Genomic DNA, 24,823 nt, shown 5'->3' on the forward strand with positions numbered 1-24,823 from the left:
GGGAGGCTGAGTTCACCCGTGGCTCAAGTCCCCTGCCCCCGCCTTAGGGTCAGTGGTTCCCCAGATATCTGGGAAGCTGGGGCTGGGGCTGAGCCTAGGGGCACCAATGCCTCTGTTCCTTTAAGAAGCCGCTGTTTAGCATTCCTGCCGCTGCCACTGCCGCTGCCGCTGCCTGATTCTGCACGCTGATTGGCTGGAATCAACTGAGAGGGGAGCCAGGGAGAGATGCTCTTGACTCCACTCAGATCCATCCTGGGGACCAGTGCAGGAGCGGTCCTCGCAGCACCCAGCTTCTGCCCAGGCTCCCGCTTCTTCTTTGCCGCTGGGCCTCGGCCCAGGAGCCACGACGGGCGACACGGAGCCGCCAGTGCTGGAGGGGGAGCCGTGGGTGCGGGGCAGCGTGGGGGCAGAGGCCCCGGGACGCCCGCCCGGCCCCAGGCCCCGCTCCGCCCGGGCGCCCCCACGGGTGCCCCCCCCTTCCTGGTCCGAGCAGTGTGAGTGTGCCCGGGAGCCCGGCGGCGGCGGCGGCGTGGAAACCGGCGTGGGCTGGGGGGTCCGGGCCGCGGGGGGCAGTGCCATGCACAAGCACCAGCACTGCTGTAAGTGCCCCGAGTGCTATGAGGTGACCCGCCTGGCCGCCCTGCGGCGTCTTGAGCCTCCGGGCTACGGGGACTGGCAGGTACCCGACCCCTACGGACCGGGCGGGGGCAATGGAGCCAGCGCCGGTTATGGGGGCTACAGCTCGCAGACCTTGCCCTCGCAGGCGGGGGCCACCCCCACCCCCCGCACCAAGGCCAAGCTCATCCCCACCGGCCGGGATGTGGGGCCAGTGCCCCCTAAGCCAGTTCCGGGCAAGAGCACCCCCAAACTCAACGGCAGCGGTCCCAGCTGGTGGCCCGAATGCACCTGTACCAACCGGGACTGGTATGAGCAGGTATGGAACAGCGGTGGTGGGGGGGGGGGTGGAGGGGCAACCCGCGGGGACTGAAGAATGGGGGCCTAGGGGCCTGGGGTGCAGCAGGGACTCCAGGGGCTCCAAGCCAGCGGACCCTGAGCCCTAGCATTGCAGCTGGGCCAAGAGAGGCGGTGGGAAATGTGTGCTTCCCTGTGTGTGTCTGTTGGGGGGTCTCCATTTGGAGGGGATTGGGAGGAGCTGTGTGTCAGGAGGTGAAGGTATGGCGGAGGGGCACATGTTCTTGTTGGGGGGGATTGGGCTCCTCTCAGTGCGGGGTTTAGCAGTGTCTCTGTGTCTGGCAGGGGGCGGGAGGTTCTGCGGGGGCTGTGTGTGGTGTGTCTCCAAAGAGGGGAGGAGGGGGCATGGTGCTTTGCGTAGGGGGGACATGTGTGTGTGTGTGTGTGTGTGTGTGTGTGTGTATGTTGAGGTGTGTGGAGGAAGGCAATGGAGCTCCTGTGAATCTATGTGGAGAAGCCCATGTGCCCAGCTCACTGAGCCTCATCCCTTGATGCCATGAGTCCCTCTCTGTCCTAGTCCCTTTGTGTGTGAATGTGCACATGGACATGTGGGGATGTCTCTCTGAATGTGGAGGTGTCTCTGTAGATGAAGCTGCAGGGATAGCTGTATTTTCCTGCGTGTGTGTGGCTACATGTATATGTGTGTGAGCATGTGGATGCAAGTGTGTGCATGCATGTACCTCTGTGTGTGTGTGTGTGTTGTCCCTGGTGAGAGGCGCTTGACAGGCAAGGCAGGGGAGGGGGAGGAGGCGAGGGACACGTCCCAAGCAAGGCTGAGAGGCTGCTGAGAAGGACGGACTCTTTTGTCCAAGCAGCTCTGAAGTGTGTGTGCTGGGGGAGCGGGGCGGGGGGGGGGAACTGAAGCAAGCTTTCTCGCTCCAGAGCAGGCATGTTGCCTAGATCCAGGCAAGGGGCAGCTGCTCTGGTGCAGGGACTGGCTCCAGTGGGGCATGTTCCCCCTTCGGTACCCCCAGATGTGGGAGAACTTGGCCCCCTAGCCCTGATTTAGCACAGCTTGGGAACCCCTGGGTGCTGGGCACAACTCCGGCTTCCACTCCCTGCCTAAACTGCCAGCTTAGAAAATGGAAGGAGCATCTGTGGGAGAAGCAGCAAAATGGAGGCTGGGCCGGCAGAGCCAGGTCCCTGGCATGCATGGCGGAAGGCCTGTCTGGTCGTTTGGCTCTGCAGCCCCCAGGGTAGGGAAAGGGGAGGAGAAGGCTTTGCTGTGGAGGGCAGGTGCTGGCTGCCCCAAGCTGGGGACTGTTCTGGCCACCTCTGTCCCCCTTCAGGGATCGGATATGCTCTCGCTCAGAAGCAAAGGTGGGGAGTTCCTCGGGAGAGGAGTCCTCCGTTTTGGCCTTCAGTCTGTCCACACTAGCTGTTTCCCGTGTCCCTTGCCTCAGCCCCTGGCCCTCTCCAGCAAAGCCCCCCTTTCTCTTTTTCTCCTCCATCCTAGGACCCTTCCCTTGTAAACACTCTCTCATGCTTGTCCTGATGAACTGGGAGATGGGTGCCAGTCCCAAGGCTGGGGCACTTGGTCAAGGTTTGTTTGCCAGGGCTGATCCCTAGATGGCTCCTGGCTCTGGGAGCTGATTCCCTGGGAGGGGCAGCGAGAGGCTGGAGGGTGGACCAGTGGGAACCAAGAGTTGCTAGGTCTTGCTGGAGCTAGGCTTGAAGCATGGCTATCACATGTGGCCACACATGGTATACCAGATGTATATAAGAGCTGCATGTGAATCCTTTTGCCTGTGTGTCTGCTGCATTGTACTTCAGGTGGCTGTCTTGGTTTCCCGGCTCTGAAGAGCCATCTGATCAGGGACCAGAGTGGGGCTGCAGAGAGTCCTCCCACCAATTCCTAGGGCTTCAGGCATAAAGTCCTGGGGCCAGGCTCAGAAAAGATGGAGGCATGACTAGCCAGCCCTTTCCTCCTCTCCTCCTCTCTGCTTTTGAAGCTTAAGCTGTATGGGGCAGAGGGGGGAGGGAGAAGCAGAGCAGGGCTTGGTGAGGATACCTCACCCTAGGGGTGCAGCTCCTCTCTTCAGAGAAGGAGACCAGGGGTCAGGAAAGGGGCATCATGGCCAGAGAAAGATGGGGAGGGACACCAGTCTATCTGGGAGAGAGGCAAGAGGCTATCTCCATTCTTGGGGATGAGCATGAGAGTCAGGGAGCAGGTGCTACTTGTCTGTCCAGATTCACATTTTCACTTGACAGTGGCCACGAGTATGTCCTGTCTGGGAGGCTACTTCTATGGGTTGGTCAGACCAACCCTGTGTTTCCATCCCCTTCCCTTGCTTCTCCTCCCATAGCTATGGCATGTTGAAGGCCATGGACTCTGCTCCCTGTCAGTCCATGGGTTGTCAGCTTCTCTCTCATGGGGAATCTTGTCTACTCTGCTCCTGTCATACCCCTGGCTTTGCCTCTGACTCCTGACTGGATCCCTTTCTGCTGGGAAACACAAAGGGTTTGGGATCAAAAGCCCCTGGGTAAAAAATGGATTAAGACTTTGACTCCGTCTGCCCATTTGAGGAATCGGGTTCTTGGGAACACAGGAGATATAGACTGAGGGTTTGTGAAATACTTTGAAGGGGTAACTTTCCTTTTTCCCACGAGCTCTGCTGGGGAAGGTGATGAGTGGCCAGAACATCAATGGGCTTGGCAGCTTGCTTTAACCAAAAGAGCACCTGGAGATCTGGGTTCTAGCCCCTGCCCTGCCACTAACTCCCAACATGCCCTTAGGCACAACCCACGTCCTCTCTTGGCCTCAGTGTCACCATCTGTCACATGAGGGAGGTTGAACAAGATGGTGTCTGTCTGCTGTCCTACCAGCTCTGACATGGTGGCAGTCTGTGATCCCCAAGTCAGGGAGAGCTGTGGTTCAGAGGGGGAGCAGGTCCCTGTCCAGGCCACTGGGTGCCCCCATGGATGCTGAATGTGGCATGGTTTGCCTGCCATGTTCCATTTCTGCCATCCCCCTCAGGCCAGCCCTGCAACCCCTCCTAGTGAGCCCCGAAACCCCAGAGCCCAGCCTCTTGGTGAGTGCACCACTGGCTGGCTTCATCCCAGAAAATTGATTTGGGCTAAATGAGCAGCTGGGTTTGGGCTGATATGGCTGGAAGCAAGGGGAAGGGGACCTCCTTAGGGTCAACATATCCCATCGGTGGCCAAAAGGTGTCTTGGGATCAACTGGGGATCTCCAGAGGGCAGATGGCTGGGTGGGGTGGTGGGGGCAGGAGGCACTTAGGGCATTGCCTGTGTCTTCCTGTAGGTGAATGGCAGCGATGGCATGTTCAAGTATGAGGAGATAGTTCTTGAGCGGGTGAGTCTGGTGGTGGGACAGAACAAAACGGGAGGGGATGGTTAGAACCCGGAGATGGGAGAGCAGTGAGCCTTGGTCTCAAGACTAATGGGGACCTGCACTGAGAGGATGGGGAAACAGTGGCCCTCAGAGGCTGCACCACTGCATCAATCAATCAACTGACTAACAAATATTAATTGACCTTGCTTGCTGAGGCTTGGGGAATTGGGGAGGGGATGGCTTCGCTGAGGCCTCCACGCCAGAATGGTCAGCACAGGCTGGAAAGCTGCTCGATTTCTGACAAATGCGGCCCGGTCTGCCGTGGCCCCTTCCGAGGCCTGGAGAACCTGCTCGGGGCAGGGGGAGGGGTAGATGGAGCCCCAGAAACTCTCCCTCATGCCCCCTGTGTGAGCAGACTATGCCCCTCCACTTCCTTCTACAGGGCAATTCTGGTCTGGGCTTCAGCATTGCAGGTGGCATCGACAACCCTCATGTCCCGGATGACCCTGGCATCTTTATTACCAAGATCATCCCTGGTGGAGCAGCTGCCATGGATGGGAGGCTGGGGTAAGGTGGCCTGGTGGAAGCAGCACGAGGGAGGGTGGCAGGGCAGGATGGAGGCAAGCAGAGGAGAGCTGCCAGGCAGGATGACCCTTCCATTAGATCTGAGATGGGGAGAGGGAGGGGAGTGGAAGAGGAGGAGGTAGCAGAGGGGTGGAGGGGTGGTGGCATGGTGTCACTCCTCTTGGGCTTCCCCCGCAGGGTGAATGACTGTGTGCTGCGGGTGAATGAGGTGGACGTGTCAGAGGTGGTGCACAGCCGGGCGGTGGAGGCGCTGAAGGAGGCCGGCCCTGTGGTGCGGTTGGTGGTACGGAGGCGACAGCCCCCACCGGAGACCATCATGGAGGTCAACCTGCTCAAAGGGCCCAAAGGTGCGGCCCTCTGGGTTCCTGTGCTCTGGCCAGAGGCCCCTGGTTGGCCCTGTAGGAATCAGAAGGAAATACCCTCACTCCCTGCCTGCCTCCTTGTTCCAGCTCACAGCCTTCTTTCTCCACCTCACCTCTCACACTTACTGACTGATGGCAGCCTAGCGTTTGGGACCCCTGGGGAGGGGGGGCTCCTGTGGGGCCATTGGGTTGCCCAGTGGGCGTGGAGGATTGGGTTTGGGATTGACTGAGCACTCTAACGTCTCCTTGTGTCCCTCTCCCACTCCCTGCTGGCTCCCGCCAGGCCTGGGTTTCAGCATTGCTGGGGGGATTGGCAACCAGCACATCCCAGGAGACAACAGCATCTACATCACCAAGATCATCGAGGGGGGTGCTGCTCAGAAGGATGGACGCCTACAGATTGGGGACCGGCTGCTGGCGGTGAGACAGCCTTCTGGGGGATGCCCAAATGGTGGGGTGGGGAGGTAGAGCTCTAGCAGCCTCTCTCTCCACCTAAACCTCACTCAGGGATTAGGCATCCTAGGGGAATTTCAAGAGCATCATCTGAGTTGTGTGTCTCACACATCAAGGCTCTGGTCCTCTTCATGGCTGGAACTCCCTCACCTGCCCACTCCTACCTCCTGCTTCTCTGCTCCTCACAGCACTGTATTTGGGCCTCTGTTAGATTAGAACACTGGTGAATTTCACAGAACGGGCACCCTTCAGTGTTCCCTGGGGAGGTCCTTCCTTCTTCCCAGTGCTAGCCCCAAGGCCTCTCCTCTTCTAGGTGAACAACACCAATCTGCAGGATGTGAGACATGAGGAAGCTGTGGCTTCACTGAAGAACACATCAGATATGGTCTATCTGAAGGTGGCCAAGCCAGGCAGCATCCACCTCAACGACATGTACGCACCCCCTGACTACGCCAGCAGTACGTACCTATCTGCCTTGTCCCTGGCCTGAAGCCCTGCCCCCTGATTTCTGGAGGGGAAGAAGTTCATATTCTTTATTAAGAGAGAAAAAGAGGAGTTCCCTGGTGGCTCAGTGGGTTAAGGATCTTGGCACTGTCACTGCTGTGCCTCGGGTCATTGCTGTGGCGTGGGTTCAATCCCTAGGCAGTTCTGCATGCCATGGGTGCTGCCCAGAGGGAGAGGGGCCTGGGGAGAAGGGGGAGAGAGAGAGAGAGAAGACTAGAGAGCTGAGTCCAAATCCCAGCTCTGTCCCTTATAGCTGGGCACCCTTGGACAAGTCCCTTTCACCTGTCCTTAGTTTCCTCTTTGGCAAAAAGGAGCTAATGATATATGTGCTGCCCTCCTCATAGGACTGCTGCAAGGATCAAATGAGATCATGGACGAGAAAGCCCTTGGAAAACTGTATTAGGCTGTAGAGATGTGAGGGATTATTATTAGTCACACCTCTAGTCATGTCTTTCTTTGTAGACTGCCTTGACTTTAGTTCTTTCTAAGACTCACAGGAGTGAGCTCAGGATTCAGAAAGGGACTGTGGAGGAGGAACCCTGGGGGGGGGTGAAGTGGGGAGGAGAGGCCTGAGGAATCAGCATCCCTTGGTCTCTTTGCATCTGAGGTGGGGGTTGGGAGACAGCCCTTGGTGGGGAGTCAGGTAAGCTACCCTCCTGGAGTGGTCCCAGAACTTTTCTCTCACTCTTTCCATTCTAGCTTTTACTGCCTTGGCTGACAACCACATAAGCCATAACTCCAGCCTGGGTTATCTTGGGGCTGTGGAGAGCAAAGTCAGCTACCCTGCTCCTCCTCAGGTTCCCCCTGCCCGCTACTCTCCCATCCCCAGGCACATGCTGGCTGAGGAGGACTTCACCAGGTAAGGCCCTCCCCATTCCCTTCATCCTACCTAGGGATGAGGAGGAGAGGAATCATTTCTGGCTGGCCATAGGCCCTCTCCTAGTATGGCAAAGAAGAGAATAAGGCCCTCAGCTGCTCCTGTCTTTGAGGTCCGAGGCCCCTCTCAAGGGAGGGACAGAGGTGGCTGCAGGGACAAGTTCTACCATCAGGGGGAATGCCAAGGGTGAGGTCCCCGCCCGAAAGTGCTGAGAAGGGGTGGCATGGAGCGTTCAGAGATGCTGAGGAGGTGGACCCTGCGGGGTTTCCTGCCCTGAGGCAGTTGCAGCCCCCTCTGCTGCAATCATTCCACGTTAGAGAAGGACGCAGTTCAGCCGGTGGGGCTGGTGGGATGCTGGGAGGCTGGCAGGCAGGTGGCCTCGCGGGGGACGGCCCCGCCCCACTCTGGCGGCTGCTGGCTGCCGCCGCCACCGCCGTGGAACTGGTCGGGCCGGCCGGGGTTCCGGGGGACAGGTTTGCTGTGGGGTGGGGCCTGGGAGGGGAGGCTGCTGGGTTGGCTGCAGTGGAGCCGGAAGGGTAGGCGGACTGGGGGGAGAGCTGAAGAAGCCATGGAGAGGGCACCCAAGTTCTCAGGCTCCGGCTTGGCCCTGGGCTTGGGCTCGGCTTCAGCCTCGGCCTGGAGGAGGGCCTCGCAGAGGTGGGCCTGGCCCCTCCGCTCTCTGCGGCCTGGAGGGGATGCCAGGTAGGAGGAGGGAGGGCTTCAGCCAGAGCATCCGGGACTCAGGGAGGGAGCCTCGCGACCGAAACTGGGAGCAAGAAAGGGAGAGTCTGGGACCTGGGGCTCCTTTGATGAAAGATGCTTAAAGCAAAGGCAGTGGGCTGGGCAGGTGTGCTGGGAGTGGGGTTGTATGGATATACAGGAGCCTCTGCTGCTCTCACTTGATGACACTGTGACCATTTACAGAGGGGTTCCATGGACATAGTTAGTTGGAGTTGGAGTTGTCAAGTGTTTGCCTCTTCTTTTCATTTAGGCTCCTAGGCTCCTTTGGGGGACCTGGAATTTCTTTCTTTCTGTCTCCCACATCACCCAACAAGGGTACAGAGTGATAGTTGGTGACTAAATCTGTTCTGGGGGAAAGTAGGAGGGGTCATAGTTGGTGGGTAGAATTTTGAGATTGCGGAGGAGCATGTGTAAAGTAAGTATGCACAGTTTGTGGGTGGTAAATGCAATCAACCCCAGGGCCATTCCACAGCCCCTAGCTGATTCCCCTTCTGATGACACCAGTTGGGAGGATGGGAGAATCTGAGGAGGAAGAGGACCAGTGAGTGGGCTCTGAGATATGGTCTCTAGAGCCCAGGATAGGAGCTTCTTGACCTGAGAGAGTTGGGGACTGTCCACTAGGAAGTTGACTCCAAGCCCTCGGGAAGAAGAGAGGAAGAAGAACTGAAACTTGGCACCTGGCAGCAAACAGTGGCCAAGCAGGTTTCAGAAGAGAAAGGGAGCAACTGAGTATCATACGTAAGGGACCCAAGTCCTTCTCCAGCCATATGGGCCTTGTTCCAGGTTGGCCCTCACAGGAACAAGAGTTTGTACCCACCATGTTCTGACCCTTCCACTCTCTTCCCACCAGGGAGCCTCGCAAGATCATCCTGCACAAGGGCTCCACAGGCCTGGGCTTCAACATCGTGGGTGGAGAGGATGGAGAAGGCATTTTTGTCTCCTTCATCCTGGCAGGAGGCCCAGCTGACCTGAGTGGGGAGCTGCGCAGGGGAGACCGGATCTTGTCGGTGAGGAGACAAAGGCGAGGTGGGAGGATGGGAGCTGAGCCAGTCTATAAGGGGGGAGGGAAGACCTCGATTTCTCCAAGGAATGCTTGAAATCGGGGAAGGCTAAGAGCTAGAGAAAATTTAGACTCTCTTTATATGTGTCCTTGGTGAGGGACAAGAGCCAGACTTATCCCTAAGGAGGAAGTGAATATCTCTTGGATCTTAACCCTGGTTGGCATTTGACCCCCACAAAGATAATTCTTACACTAGAGATGTTATATCCTTTAGGTCTCATCTTAGGGGCAAGGATGGGATATTGAGAGAGGCATCTGAGTAGGTTAGGGATGGACTAGCCATCTCCTTCTCCTAACTGCTATGACAGAGGACTCCTTTCTTGCCTTTGGGGCGGCTCATAACTCCTCTCTTTGGACAGGTGAATGGCGTGAACCTGAGGAATGCAACTCATGAGCAGGCTGCAGCTGCTCTGAAACGGGCTGGCCAGTCAGTCACCATTGTGGCCCAGTACAGACCTGAAGGTAGGAGAAGGAAGGTGGAACAAGATGGGGAGTTTAAACTTATCCTAACTGTTGGCTTTTTGCCATCCTAGGTTACAAAGCCACTTGACCAGGTCCCTTCTACCCTAGTGCAGTAACCTCTTCCTCTCTCGTTTTCCTTCTGGGCTGAGGTAGGTTTAGGCAGCTTGGGAGCATCAATCAAGGCTGTGCTCAGAGACTGGTGATTAGGGCTGCAGTGCCAGCTGAAGACCAATAGTGGGCAGCAGCCTACGGGAGGAAGCACACAGATGGGGGCGACTGGAACAGGGGTAGGCGGGAGCAGAGGCAGAGGGCTCAGAGGCAAGGGACCTAATTGTTTGTACCCTGGAACTGGGAGGGTAGCTCTTGGTTAGAAGGACCTGAGGAGCAAGAGTACCGACCTCTTAAGAAAGTTTGAGCCAAACCTCTATGCCCCCACTCCTCCCCTTATCAGAGTAACCATGAAATTCCCATAAACGCGCTAAAAGGGGTGATGCTAGGCTCTCCCCTGGGTAGGGAGTCAGAAGTGGACCCCCTCCTCCCCCTACGGGGGTCTTTCTTTGTGTTCTTTGGGAGCAGTCCCCAGGCTGGGGCGGGTGGGCGGGGCTGGTTATGCAAATGAAGGCGTTTGATTGGCTAGGGCCAGCCACGGCCCCAGGTGCCGAGGTGAGCTGCGGGTTGGCGCGCCCGTGCCAGCCGGCCGGCGGGGTGGCCATTGGCCGGTGGAGCGCGGCCTCCAGCCGCACGCCCCGCCCCCTGACCCAGGCGGAGAGCGGCAGGCGCCCCTCCTTCCCCCTCCTCGCGCGCCTCGGGCGTCTCCTCCTCCTCCTCCCTCCCCTCCCCTCCCCCTCCCCTCCTCCCCCCTCCTCCCGCGCTCCCCGCTTTGTGTCCGTGGTCTCCCGCGCGGGACGGAGGGGCCGGCCGGAGCTGGCGCTTTTTCAGCACTGGACCTGGACTCCGACCCGGCGCCAGGTGAGGTGGGGTGGACGGAGGTCAGGCCCCCTCACAGTCCCCCCTAGCCTCTCTATGGTTCTGTTCTCAGACTCTTTTCCCACACTACGCGCCCCCAACTCTGCGCTCTCCTCGGAATCCCTGGGCCGCGCGTCCCCAGCCCCGCGCTGCTTTGGAGCCCCTCCCGAGGGCCCCCGGCGGCCCCGCGGAGAGCCTCGTGGGGCTGAGCCCTCCCGCCACCCGGCCCGTCAGGCCTTCACCTCTTGGCCATCACCTCTCCCCACCCACGAACTCAACTCTGCCTATTCCCTCCCGGGGCCTCTGTCCGCTCCCTCCGCCTCCTCCCGGTCCGCGGCGGCACCCCCAGCAGCTCCCTAATCCCCGTCCTCCGAGGAATTTTCTCCGTCTTCCCTCCCCAACACGCATTACTCCCCCAACCCCCACCTGGCGACCTGGGAACCCCGGAGGTGGGCTTGGTATTGCCCGGCCCCTCCCAGCCCGCTTTTGTTGGCGAGCGTTTCCCGACTGTTGCAGACTCCTTTCGCCTCCCCCTCCTCTTTGTAAGGCGGGCCTTTGTCCCCTGGGGCTGCAGCTCCTTGACTCCTTGGACACCTAGGCCCCGAGGGCCGGTTACTAAGGTGGAGGAAGGGCCCTTTCGCGGGCAGGTGCTCTGTTCCGTGATGGGAATGGGGAGAGGCTGGCAAGCCCTGCTGCAAAGCTGTAAGGAATAGAAAGCGCCTACCTTTGTCCTTTCCACTCCCCCGCTGCTCACGTTCAGCGCCTCAAGCCCGGAGCCCGCAGGCCAAGGAGAGGGGCCTGCCACCTTCTGCACTAGGCTCTCTTGTTGGGGGCAAGTGTGGGGAGGTAACTTAACAGGCGAGCATGTTGATCTGAGGTAGTGGGAAAGAGGGATGCATATGGACACTTTGAGTCATTTCTCTCTATGTGGGGTGTCCAGCTTAATGACAGGAACCACACATTAGGGTTATTGTTTTTATGATGCCTACATGTGCCATTTGCTTCTCAGTGTAGAGCTCACCGTCTGATTTTTATTAGCAACCAGTATTTATCCATTTCGTGCCCGCAACTTAGGCAACGTAGGTTCTGCAAAGAAAATGGTTTCTCTTGCGTGTGTGTAGGAGAAATTGATGTGTTTCAGTTTTGCTCAATGACGTTGGGCACATGGAAACAGTACTGTGAATCTGTTTGGCAGTAGTATGTTGGAAACTGGTGACTACATATTTCTATGAGTTTTGTTGGGAGAATGTAATTGGTTTGCATAAAAAGCTGCAAGTTGTCCAGGGTAAAGCGATTCCTGCAGTGTTCTTCGCTCTCTGAGCCCGTTTCTGAGCATTTATAATGTTTGTTAAGGTGCTGTCTTATGTTAGGTTTCTCTACCATTTGCCAAACAAAGCCTTTCTTCTCTTAGGATTTATTTGAATCACTTTAGTCGTTAAGGCTCTGCCACCCCAATCTCATTTCTTTCTTTGGTTTGGAAAATCCAACAGAGCCCCAACATGCAAAAGCTTTTTTTTTTTTTTTCCCCATTCGAAAATGGATCCTTGGAAACAGGTCCAGAGGGACTATCAAGCATTCCATGTTGGGCTCTGAATTTTCTTTGATAAAGTGATAGTTTAAAAAAAATAAAGACTCCACGTTGATCGTTTTATAATTACATTAAATACTGTTCTTTGGAAGATTGCATCACATAGGCATTTACAAAGTGAATAATCCAAATATATGTCTTTTGGCTAAAATGGCAGAGACTTTGCATATTATTGGCTACGTAAATGTTCATTATTTGTATTTTTTTCACGTGGAATGTGGGAGCTGGAAAGGATCACATAGTCCAACCTCTCATTTGTGCAAACCAGAACAGCAGCCTGAGAGCAAGGACATGATTTGCCTAAGGTCATGAAGGGAACGTTGCTGAGGGTCAGCAATCAGTTTAATCATGAGGTCCACCAGTTGGGACAAAGCGTGCTTGGGAATACCTGAGAAACCTAAGACCTAGTTGTAGAGAAGGAACAACAGGAAAGGAACTGGGGAAATAATAGAAAGGAGACTAGGCGAAGAGAGTGGAAAGATGTATTGCAGCATGGGGAAGATTAGAGTGATCTCAGTGATGGCTCCTGAGGCACCATTACCAAACCAGTGTAGCCTATAGCTAGATATCCTTTAGTATGAGAGCTGAAAAAATAGCTTTGACTAATTGGAACAATCAGAGTAAGAACAATTTTTCTCCCTTTTTAAACAGCTTAATTGAGATATGATTCATGTACCATACAATGCACCCATTAAGTGTACAATTCAGTGGCTTTTAATGTATTCACAGATTTGTGCATCCATCATCACAGTCAATTTTAGAACATTTTCATTATCCCTTCTTCTGAATACATAGAGTGCAAGCATTGGAAAGGTGTTAGGTGTAGGACAGTTACTTCCTGATGTATCTTACCTGGGCAATTAGGGTCTGAAAGGCAGCTCTAACTTTGAGATTCTTTCATATATCTCGTTTGCTTAATGGGTTGAACCCATAATGAAGACAGGGACCGTGTCTATATTTAAACTTTGTATTGTGCCTAGTATGAGTGCTTTACAAATATTTTTATGATGAAGCTTTGAAAAGTATTAAAATAGAAATAGAAGTGCTAAATGAAAAGGTACCACAGTGAGAGATGCTATTTAATAGTTTTACTTCTGATTGCTTCAAACTGTTGTGGACACAGCAGTCCTACCTATTTAGCTAAAAATAGCGTGATGTTCTTGGGCATGTATAATCCTGCTTAAATTCAAATTGAAAATTTAAAAAACTGGCTCTTGGTAAAAGCTCTCTTCCAATCTATTCTAAAATGAAAAATTACTTTTCTGTGACTTGTGGGACTGTTCCACCAAGGGAAGGATGGGTTTCATGTGAAAACATCTTGATTTAGAAGCTGTCTCCTACATTTCCTCCCTGGTTACTTTGTGTCAGCCTCTGTTTATAAACTGAGCTAGTATTTTTTTGGGAAACCCATTTGTCTTTAGCATAGAACCTGAACCCTAAGTCAGGAGGTAAGCCTGGTTACTAAGGTAGCCAAACTGAAAACTGATCCTTTGTGACCAGTCTTTTTAACTGGAATGTAAAGCCAGACAGACTGGGGGTACCTGGAATGAGAAAGAATGAGAGTTTTCCATACTTAACGTGCTGAAGAAGCACACTTTTCATTGTGGAAACACCTTGAGGTAAGGCCTGGAAGAGTTAAGGATCAGTGTTGATAGTAACTTGAACGCATAAAAGGGATATTTTCCCCATAACATTTAAGTAACCACCCCATCTCCACTGTTTGAGAATGAGGGATGTAAACATAGCTGCACCCTATCAGCAGGGGTAAAAGTTTATCAAGACAGAGAATCAAAGTACTGAAACTCCTATTGCTCTCCTAAAAGAAGGCTAATGTAGGGAAGGAAGACAATGAATTACAGCATTTCTATGCTGAACAATTTGAAGGCAGCTAGTATTGTACTTATTTTTGTGTCCCAGGACCTAGTCCAGAGTCTGGCACGTGGTTGAATTATTGAGTATCTTTATGTTTTAGACGGCTTTGTAAGCATTAATCTCAGGATATCCCTGTGGGATAGGTGGTATTATTCCCTGTTTTACAGATGAAGACAATGAGCATCACAAAGGCTGAGTGACTTGCTCAAAGTCAAACAGGCAGTAGCAGGGCAGGATCAAAATTTGCAGTCAGATTTCCTGAGAACCTTATGTCCAGGGGTTTTGCCAATAGATCACAACTACCTCCCTCCACAGCAGAGAAACTGTGAGCTACCTTTCCCTACCCAACGATACTGCTCTGAGACTCTTCATGTGCTGGAAGCTGTTAACAAATGGAATAAAACCAACTCCCAAGTGTCAGGTTTTTAGTATTGATGACCACAAACTCCTGCATCAAAGGAGGAGGTAACCTGGGCATTGAGGGGTTGCTGGAAGCCTGGGGGAGACCCCCTCTCCTGCAAAAAGAAAGTGGACTTAGAAAGACTACCATGAAATGATATTGTGGGGGGAACCTCAGGAGGAGCCAAAAGATGGGAGTTGATTGGCTTGCCTTAATAGCAGATGTGTGCAGGCTTAAGAATATTAATACAGGGAGTTCCCTTCATGGCTCAGTGGTTAACGAATCCGACTAGGAACCATGATGTTTCGGGTTCGATCCCTGGCCTTGCTCAGTGGGTTAAGGGTCTGGTGCTGCCTTGAGCTGTGATGTAGGTCATAGACACAGCTCATATTTGGCGTGGCTGTGGCCTAGGCCAGCAGCTGTAGCTCCGATTGGACCCCTAGCTTAGAAACTTCCATATGCCACAGGTGTGGCCCTAGAGAGCAAAAAACAAAACAAAACAAAAACAAAAACAAAAAACCCCAAACCAAAAACAACCCAAAACACGCAAACACGCACACAAAAACAAAAAACTACAAAAAAGAAACTGAATTTTTTAGCTGTCACCCCCTTCCCCAACCTCCCCATCCCTCTCGTTGCTACTAATCTACTTCCTGCCTCTCATGAATTTGCCTGTTCTGGACATTTTGTATAAATGGATTCATGTATTATATGGTCTTTTATGACTGGCTACTTTCACTTGATGTAGTGTTTTTGAGGTTCATCTATGTCATAGCATGAATTAATACTTCATTTCTTTTTGTGGCTGAATAGTATTTGATTGTGTACACCACATTTCCTTTATCCGTTCATCATTGATGGACTTTTGGGTTATTTCCACTCTTTTTGCTATTATGAATACTGCTCTTTGAACATCTGTATGCAGCTTTTTTTGCACAGGAATGTGTTTTTATTTCTCTTGGTTATTTATACCTACTGGATCATATGGCAACTCTATATTTAACCTTTTGAGGAATGGCCAGGTTGTTTTCTGTAGTGGCTGCACCATTTCACATTCCCACCAGCAGTGTGAGGGTTACAATTTCTCCATATCCTCTCCAACCATTGTTAATGTCAGTCTTTTTGATTCTAGCCATGCTAGTGCATGTGAAATGAAATCTCATTGTGGTTTTCCAAATGAAAACCTGATGGCTAATGATGATGAGCCTCTTTTCACGTGCTTATTGTTTGGCAATCAATTGTTTGGCCCCCTGATTCTCACACTGTTTGAAATTTTCTTGAGACCAGGCCAACTGTGTTATTACTCAGGTGATTAGAGAGAACTAGGAGGATAATGGACTACCTTTCACTCTTATCACTGTGTGCTGGAGGGCTTGGGTGCAGATAATTTTAGCTAGGAATGCTGGCCTGATAAAAATGATAGGCCCTACTTAAAAAAAAAAAAAAAGCTTATTCACATACCATAGAGTTCACCCACTTAAAGTGTACAACTCGGTGGTGGTTTTTAAAATGTTGAGAGTGGTGGGACTGTCACCACAGTCAATTTTAGAACCTTTTCCTCACCCCCAAAAGAAGCCCTGTCCCATTAGCATTCACTCCCCGTTTCCCCCAAACTCCTCCCCTCCCCTAGCCCTAGGCAACCACTAATCTACTTTCTGTTTCTGTAAAGTTTCCTTTTCTAGCTGGTTCATATAAATGGAATCATATGTCTGGCTTCTTTCTTTTAGCATAGTGTTTTCAAGGATTATCTATGGGCATGTAGCATTTCATTCTTTTTTTTTAAGGCTGAATAATATTCCATCCTGTGGTTATACACAATTTTAGGACTTCTGGGTTTTTTCTACCTTTTGACTATTGTGAATAATGCTGGTATGAACCTTTGTGGGCAAGTTTCTGTGTGGTTATGTTTTCAATTCTCTTGGGTATATATATATACCTAGGAGTGGAATTTCTGGGTCATAAGGTAACAACATTTAACATTTCGAGGAACTGCCAGACTTCTCCCTAAAATGGCTGCACCCTTTTAGGCCCACCCTATGTTGCAAACTTAGAAGAGAAAAAAATGTTAGCTTTCTTTTCCCTTTTGCCTCCCGGGACTGAACTTCAAATAAGGCTGTGTGTGTGTGTACTTGAATGCACTGGGCTTTTCTGTCTTCCATGTAGCCCAAGGGCATGGTAGCTAGAGTTGGCAGAGCATTCTGAACTTAGCTAGACAGGTGCTTTCTTGTCTTTTTTAGATGGTTTGAGGCAAAATCCTAGGAGCTTTGGTGTCTGTAAAATACTGGTTCTCCTAATGGGTGGAATAATTAGAATAATATATAGTAGTGAGAATGAATTATTTCTTATTTATTTTAGGATTTCTTTTTTTATTTTTGGCTGCTCCTATGGCACACTGAAGTTCTTGGGCCAGGGAGTGGCAATGCAGGATTCTTAACCTGCTTAGCCACAAGGACTCCTTAGGATTTCTTTTTAATTTAATGTGTTGTTTGTTGAAATCTTGACCCTGATATTTATGCTGTTTCATTGTTTAAAAAGCATTAAACTTATATTCCACAATAGGGTGATTGTTTTAATATTTTCAATAGAGAAATAGATGTAGAATAATTTAGGCCTATCATTGTCACTTAAATTAAAAAATACTGGTTTTGTTCCCTTTATGTTAAGGAAGGGAATCATCTTGGAAGAGTAGCCAAGGTCCTGGGTTCTAGTTCTTTTTTTTTTTTTTTTTTTTGGTCTTTTTAGGGCTGCACCTGAGGCATATGGAGGTTCCCAGGCTAGGGGTCTAATCAGAGCTGTAGCCGCTGGCCACAGCCACAGCAATGCCAGATCTGAGCTGAGTCTGCAACCTACACCACAGCTCACGGCAATGCTGGATCCTTTAACCCACTGAGCGAGGCCAGGGATCAAACCTGTGTCCTCATGGATGCTAGTCAGATTTTGTTTACGCTGAGCCACGATGGGAACTCCTCCTGGGTTCCAGTTCTGACTTTATCTTTTAAGTATATGAATGATCTTATACTAGTCAATCTCTTTGGGTGGGCCTCAATTTTCTGGTATGTGGAATGAGGGGACTGTGCAAAGTGATCTCACATGTTTCTTCTAAGTCACATTCTATGCTAGATAAGTCGAAGTGAGTTGTGAATTCAGCTCAACAAGTTCCTATTTGTACCTAGACAGACTTACCGAATTACACTTTTAAGCTAATAACAGTTTTGCTTTAATAAAGTTCTTATCTTCTCTTCTTTCCTGTGATAAAGATTTCCTCTTTAAATGAACCTTTGAGGAGTTCCCGTCGTGGCGCAGTGGTTAACGAATCCGACTAGGAACCGTGAGGTTGCGGGTTCGGTCCCTGCCCCTGCTCAGTGGGTTAACAATCTGGCGTTGCCGTGAGCTGTGGTGTAGGTTGCAGACATGGCTCGGATCCCGCGTTGCTGTGGCTCTGGCGTAGGCCGGTGGCTACAGCTCCGATTCGACCCCTAGCCTGGGAACCTCCATATGCCGCGGGAGCGGCCCAAAGAAATAGCAAAAAGACAAAAAAAAAAAAAAATAAAAAAATAAATGAACCTTTGTATTTCACTGAATTTAGATATCTTATAAAAGCAAAGACTTTAGAGATTTGGGGATTTTACCACTTGATGTAATTAACATTTTGTATAAATATGTACTTTAGGGGTCTGGATACAGGCATGTCCTTCACATTTTCAAAAAAGGAGAAAGAGTTTTGCAGATGTTGGGTTAAATTCCAAACTAGATTATTAAAAGTTGTTTTGTAAATAACCCAGAAGAAGAAGTGGTGAGCACTGGAATCTGTATTGGTTCACCACAATAGAATAAATTATGTCAGACTGTCAAATTGCCTTGAATGGATAGGGTTACTGGACTGGTAGGTCAGGGAAATATGGTTGACGTGGTATATCTAGATTTTAGGAAGGCATTGATAAAGATTTTTTGGTCCACTTTTGGATAAGATGGCGATAACAGTGATAATACGTTTAAGTATATTTGTCTGCAACTGGCTGAGTGATCAGTCCCAGAGGAAAATGATGAATGAACCAGGACTGGTGTGGAGGGGAATTTCTAGTACAGATGTGTCCCTGGCTTCGTCCTTGGCCTCTCCTGTTCAGTCTGCCTCCTCACCCGCCTCATTATATTTTACATGAATAATTAAAAATACATAATTTAAAAATTATATTTTTCCTGGATAAATAAACATTACATACAGGTTTGTAGAAAGTTGGAACATAACAAAATACAAAATAAAGTAGTTCAAATCACCTTTAAAACTACCTCCAGAAATAACCTGTGTGTTTGTGTTTGTGTGTGTGTATTTCCCTCCAAACTTTTATATATCATATGGCATGTATGAATCTCTCTCAAGAGTGGGATTATTGTATTTAAGTACTTTTATATCAATTCTTTTAACTTAATATATATCATGAATGTTTTATTAAAATGGTTTTAATAATTAAATAATATTCCATCATATGCATACTGTAAGAGTTCCCATCGTGGCGCAGTGGTTAATGAATCCGACTAGGAACCATGAGGTTGCGGGTTCAATCCCTGACCTAGCTCAGTGGGTTAAGGATCTGGCATTGCTGTGAGCTGTGGTGTAGGTTGCAGATGCGGCTTGGATCCCGCGTTGCTGTGGCTCTGGCGTAGGCCAGTGGCTACAGCTCCGATTCGACCCCTAGCCTGGGAACCTCCATATGCCATGGGAACGGCCCTAGAAAAGGCAAAAAGACAAAAACAAACAAACAAAAAAACGAAAAAAAAAAAAAACGCATACTGTAATTCATGTAATCATTCCCTTATTGGAGAATATTTAGGTTGTTTGCAGTATTTTGATCTTACAAATAACATTAGATGGATAAATTTGTATGAGGCTTTTTGTGAATCTGTGATTGTGTCTTCAGAATGAATTCCTTGGAATTATTGGGCCAAAGGGTACAAACATGTTTAAGATTTTCGATAGTCTGCCAGATTGGTCTCCACCAACAATATAAGATTGTATATTTTGAGATCCTTGCCAACATGGAATATTATTTTTTTAAAATCTCTGCAAATTTGGTAGGTATAAATGTTATTTAATTCTTATTTTAAGTTGTATTTTTTAATAATAGAATTGAACAGTTAGTGTGTGTTGTGTGTGTGTGTGTGTTCATTGATCATTTTTTTTTGGTGTGTGAATTGCCTGTTCATACCCTTTACCCATTTCCATGTGGAAGGTATGTTCATCAGCTTACTGATATGTAAAAGCTTTAAAGTAGTTAGAATATTAGTTCTTTGTCACATATGTTGCAAAGATTTTTCCCATTTTGTAGTTTCTTTTTTTATTTATTTTTATTATTTATTTATTTATTTATTTTTGTCTTTTCTAGGGCCGCTCCTGCGGCATATGGAGGTTCCCAGGCTAGGGGTTGAATTGGAGCTGTAGCCACCGGCCTACACCACAGCCACAGCAACGCGGGATCTGAGCCAAGTCTGCAACCTACACCACAGCTCACGGCAACGTCGGGTCCCCAACCCACTGAGCAAGGCCAGGGATCGAATCCGAAACCTCATGGTTCCTAGTCGGATTCGTTAACCACTGCGCCACAACGGGAACTCCTCTTTTTTTATTTTGATGTACAGATGTTTTATGCTTTTATGTAGTCAAATCTATCAGTGTTTTCTTTTGTGTATTGTGCCTCTGCCCGTCGGTTTGAAAGGGCCTTTCCTACCTTGAGAGAAAATAAATATCCACCTTTGTTTTATTTTAGTTATTTAATGTTTTTCTTTTTGCATTTAAAACCTTAAACCACCTGGACCTTTTTATGATGTAAGGTAGGACACTACCTTATTTTTGCTCCAAATATTGAAGGAGTTACCTCAGTACCATTTCTTACATTTATTAGATAATCCATCATTTTCCTGATGTTTTGAAGTGACACCTTTATCACACACACACACATATTCATGCACTCATACTCATGCTTTGGATTTTGGCTTTCTTAATTCTGTTCTATAATATTTTACTCTGGGGTTATTCATTACTAAAAAATAACCCCAGATGTTTTGACAAATAACCAGAGGGGTCTTTCTTTAGACTCCTTTCTTTTGGGTCACAGATACTTGACCCAAAAGAAATTCAGTCACTATCCCAATAAAGATTGTCAGAGAATTTGTGATCCTGTTGAAGTGACTACTGTGAAGAACATTGGAATCTAGACCCTCAATTGACACAGTAAAGCATAGAAATCAGTTATATTAAGTTAGCAAGATTAGTCATAAAATGTTGTGTTTCAGTCACTGTTGCAGCACCTCTGTTAAGTGGAAAGGATTATGAACAAGAGTCCCCACTACCTTCAGAGCAGGAAAGGTATAATTTTTTTTTTTTTTTTTGTCTTTTTGTCATTTCTTGGGCTGCTCCTGCGGCACATAGAGGTTCCCAGACTAGGGGTTGAATTGGAGCTGTGGCCGGCCTACGCCAGAGCCACAGCAACAATGGATCCGAGCCGCGTCTGCAGCCTACACCACAGCTCACGGCAACGCTGGATCCTTAACCCACTGAGCAAGGCCAGGGATCGAACCCGCAACCTCATGGTTCCTAGTTGGATTCATTAACGACTGAGCCAAGATGGAAACTCCCAGGAAAGTTATAATTTTGTCTTTGTTCTCTGTTTTCTGGGTGAGATGTTTTGTCTTGGAGTGGTTCTTACATAGACTTCAGCTTACAGGTTGAAGGAGCTAAAGGCATTGTTACTCTTGCATTTGAATATACTATGTGAAATTCTTTTGAAATAGAAGGCCCTATTCAAAGCTTTTACCCTGATCCGTTGGGTGATCTGGAATAGGGTGAGAAGAGCCAATGGCAAGGTCCTGTGAAATTTTTCTTAGTTTGATGTGAGAGCAAATCATTTTTCAGTCTATTCATTTCAGACCAGGTGGCTGCATGTAATGGCACCTTTATATAGTATAGCACTTTTGCTCAGTAGCCCTTTCTGCATCCTCACTAAGCTCTTTGGGGGACAGAAACATCTAGTCAGTAGGGATGATCTGAAATTTTTAATGGCATGCTGATATGGCATGTCTTATTTTCTGTTTTATTCCCAGTATCAGGATGTTGTCCAGAATCCTGCCTATGTATGTACATGGCTGAGGAAGCACATTGTGACAGTACAGGGACACTGAAGTTTCTGTACGGGTTAGTCATAGTTCTGATCCCATTGTTCTGAAAGTAGAGCTGAAATTACTTTTCTTCAAGCAGTGTTTGCCCATATGGAAGCCTGTTTGTCACTTTTTTGCCCTCTCATATAACTATATAGATATATATCTCTATCTATCTATCTATCTATCTATCTATCTATCTATCTATATCTTTTGCAATCTGTACCCCTTAAATTGGTATTCCTTTGACTCAAAGAATTTAGGGTTATTTGTAGATGTGGAAGATTTCCTTCTTATAGATCATATTAAAAATTTAAATTAGACTAGTCCCAGGTTTGATTTCTTATGGACCTCATTGATTTGGTCCTAACATCATAGTTATGTCAAAGTTAAAAGGCACCTGAAAAATTGTCTAGTTTTAGAGGTATCAGATTCTTCAAACAGTAGGCCCCATAATTAGAAACTAACCCAAGTAATAGGCTTCATATTATTTTATAGAGACAAGTTTGTGATTCCAAGAAATACTGTATTATTTGACAATTCACCTGCTTATCACCATACTGACAGGTATCTTCTTAATGGGCTTATTTTACTTTTGGCTCCAACCATTTCTTCCGAAAATGTGAGAGATGTTGTTGGGACAGATGCTTGTAATTTAGACACATCCTGGGGGTTTGCACTCCTATAAAAACTATAGAAACCTAAAACACAATTCATACTCATCAAAGTCTGTTATTCTCTCATGAGGTTTATACATTTGCACAATGGGTAGTTCCTCTGAGCTCAGGGCAGCTCAGCAATGGCAAATGAGGGCTGTATGAGTTTGAGATTTGAACAACTGCACTTTCATAGGAACAAATGAGCCTTTGGGCAGCTATTGACTTATTTTGTGTTGAGAGCCAAACAAGTCACATGCTGTTATTCAGCCCTGCCTTCACTACTCAGTATTTGTGTGGGGATTCAAGGTCAGGAAGTTACATTTCCCTTTTTCACTCTATTTTCACGTCTTTCCACCGTTCCTGCCTACACACCTGTGTGTCTGAAGCCTGTCATCCAGTTGTCTCCCCAGCTTCGTTGTCATTTCCAAACTTGGTAGGCATGAATTTTAGTTTATTTTGGAGCATTTACCTTTTATATCTTCATTCACACCATAGGTAGTCTGTGCTGCATGCAGAGTAAGTACGCTTTGTTGCTTCCATTTGTTTCTGTCTCTACAACATTTTCCTGCCCATAATGAAATAGAGCCAAATAAGCTTTCTATGGGTTGAGAAAGTGAGTCCCTTTTGGCTTTTCCAAATTAGTGACATTTTTTTGGCCCCGCCCATGGCATGCTAAAGTTGCTGGGCCAGGAATCACATGTGAGCCACAGCAGTGATAAAACTGGATTCTTAACTGCTTGGCCACCAGGGAACTCCTTCAAGTGTATTCTTTTATTTATTTATTTTGGCTGTGCCTGTGGCATATGGAAGTTCCCAGGCCAGGGGTCAAATCTGCACCACAGCATCAACCAGAGCCACTGCAGTGACAAGGCCAGATTCTTAACCTGCTGCACCACAAGAGAATTCCTGACATTTTTTTATCCTGAGAAAAGAATTCTGCCATCAGGAAGATCAAAGTCTTAAAGGGAGGATGGATTTGGAGGCTTGGTTGTGTGACCATTTCGTATTAGTGAGCATTGTCGTTTCAGTCCCCTTTGCTGCTTTATTAGGCTATTAAAGAGGTCTTGAAACCTCTGATATGTTAGTGTTTTGCGGAAGTGGTTTGTGGTTTTGTTGTTCAGTTGTTAGCATTTTAGAGTGAGTGGAAGGAAAAGGATTGTATTTTTTTTTTTTTTTTTGTCTTTTTGCCTTTTCTAGGGTTGCTCCCACGGCATATGGAGATTCCCAGGCTAGGGGTCTAATTGGAGCTGTAGCCACCGGCTTACGGATCTGAGCTGTGTCTGCCACCTACACCACAGCTCACGGCAACGCCAGATCCTTAACCCACTGAGCAAGGCCAGAGATCGAACCTGAAACCTCATGGTTCTTAGTCGGATTCGTTAACCACTGAGCCATGACGGGAACTCCTGTATTTTCTTCTTAGATTAGATCCTGAGGATCCAGAACTTGAGAATTTCTGGATCCAGGTTTGTCCTGTTGGATCTTTATAGTGAGTAAAAATTGTTGACTCAACAAGGGTACAGATTGCCACGCTAAACTTTGAGAAGGAAACAAGCCACATCAAAGAACTTACAGTTTTGTAAAGGAAGTGACATCACCACAAATTCTGGGCACTGGATTTTTAAAAGGAAGAGGTAGTGGAGGGCCTGGAAACCATGTTAGATGAAGAATGGTTAAGGAAGTAATAATATTTAGCCTGGAGAAGAGAGAGCTTATTTTGAATGACATGATGGCGATTCTCTGTTATGGCTGATATTATCCCACCTTTTCCTGGTCTTTCAGGAGAAAACTCAGAAGTTGTCTTTGATCCTTTCTCACCCTACATCCAATCAGATGTCAGATTTTCTGTCCTCTAGCTTCAGTATATTTCTTTTCTTTTCTTTTTTTTCTTTTTTTTTTTCTTTTTTGTCTTTTTGCCTTTTCCAGGGCCACTCCCGTGGCATATGGAGGTTCCCAGGCTAGGGGGTCTAATGGGAGCTGTAGCTGCTGGCCGAGGCCAGAGCCACAGCAATGCAGGATCCGAGCTGTGTCTGCAACCTACACCACAACTCATGGCAATGCTGGATCCTTAACCCACTGAGCAAGTCCAGAGATCCAACCTGAAACCTCATGGTTCTTAGTTGGATTTGTTAACCACTGAGCCACGACGGGAACTCCTCAGTATATTTCTTGATTCTTGCCACTTCTTTCTGTCCTCAGTTGCCCCCACATACTATGTCAAGCCTGTGAAGTTACTGCCTGTACTAGTAGAATAGGTTCCCTACTCTCTGTTATCTTTCTCTTTCCTCTTTTCTGTTATGTTCTCAGAATAATCTCTCAAGCCTAGTTCTGTTTTGTTTTTTTTTTTTTTTCCCTTTTCTTTTTAGGGCCACACCTGTGGCATATGGAAGTTCCCAGGCTAGGGGTCGAATGGAGCTACAGCTGGAGCCTACACCACAGCCATGGCAATACTGGATCTGAGCTGCATCTGCAACCTACACCACAACTTGTGGCAAAGCCAGATCCTGAACCCACTGAGTGAGGTCAGGGATCAAACATGCATCCTCGTGGTTCCTAGTTGGGTTCTTAACCCTCTGAGCCATAACGGGAACTCCCCCACATCTAGTTCTAATTGTATCACTTTACTATTTAAACACTTAACAGTGGTTCCCAAAACCTACTAAGAAGGTCCTATTGCAAACTCTTATAATTTGGCTCCTAACCTTCCATCACTTCCCCTTCCCCTGTTCACACTCTACCTTCTATTCAGCTTTATTCAGTTGTCTTGAAACCTGCTCCAGGCTTTCCCAGCTCTTTGACTTTCTTTAAGCTGTTCCTTCATACAATTATGAAGATAATTTGTCATGGTTTATGCTGTTTTAGGACCAGCTAGCAAAAG

The 24,823-nt window shown here is 48.6% G+C and overlaps 1 protein-coding gene across 11 annotated transcripts in view; it reads left to right on the forward strand.

Annotated features, from left to right (window-relative positions):
* The first annotated feature begins 243 nt into the window (after positions 1–243).
* The window catches only part of DLG3 (discs large MAGUK scaffold protein 3), a 58,008-nt gene continuing 33,428 nt past the window's right edge, over positions 244–24,823 (forward strand). For 8 of the 11 annotated variants that reach the window (XR_014835130.1, XM_003135151.7, XM_013990918.3 and 5 more), the window contains exons 1-9: positions 244–934; positions 4,238–4,288; positions 4,710–4,834; positions 5,030–5,199; positions 5,498–5,634; positions 5,981–6,125; positions 6,871–7,030; positions 8,640–8,796; positions 9,209–9,311. Coding sequence is in view for 10 of the 11 variants with exons in the window: in XM_003135151.7 (XP_003135199.3) it covers positions 578–934; positions 4,238–4,288; positions 4,710–4,834; positions 5,030–5,199; positions 5,498–5,634; positions 5,981–6,125; positions 6,871–7,030; positions 8,640–8,796; positions 9,209–9,311 (1,405 nt within the window). In the remaining variant the exon portion in view is untranslated. Of the gene's footprint in view, positions 935–4,237; positions 4,289–4,709; positions 4,835–5,029; positions 5,200–5,497; positions 5,635–5,980; positions 6,126–6,870; positions 7,031–7,579; positions 7,751–8,639; positions 8,797–9,208; positions 9,312–24,823 lie in introns of those variants that run through there. The other 3 variants (XM_003484123.5, XM_085007261.1, XM_085007258.1) reach the window with 2 other exon arrangements.

The sequence above is a fragment of the Sus scrofa genome, chromosome X (genome assembly GCF_054392235.1).
Source record: "Sus scrofa isolate SSC_HxYL_T2T_F1_AM1 chromosome X, Sscrofa_HxYL_maternal_Yorkshire_Landrace_v2.0, whole genome shotgun sequence".
Taxonomy (NCBI): Eukaryota; Metazoa; Chordata; class Mammalia; order Artiodactyla; family Suidae; genus Sus; species Sus scrofa.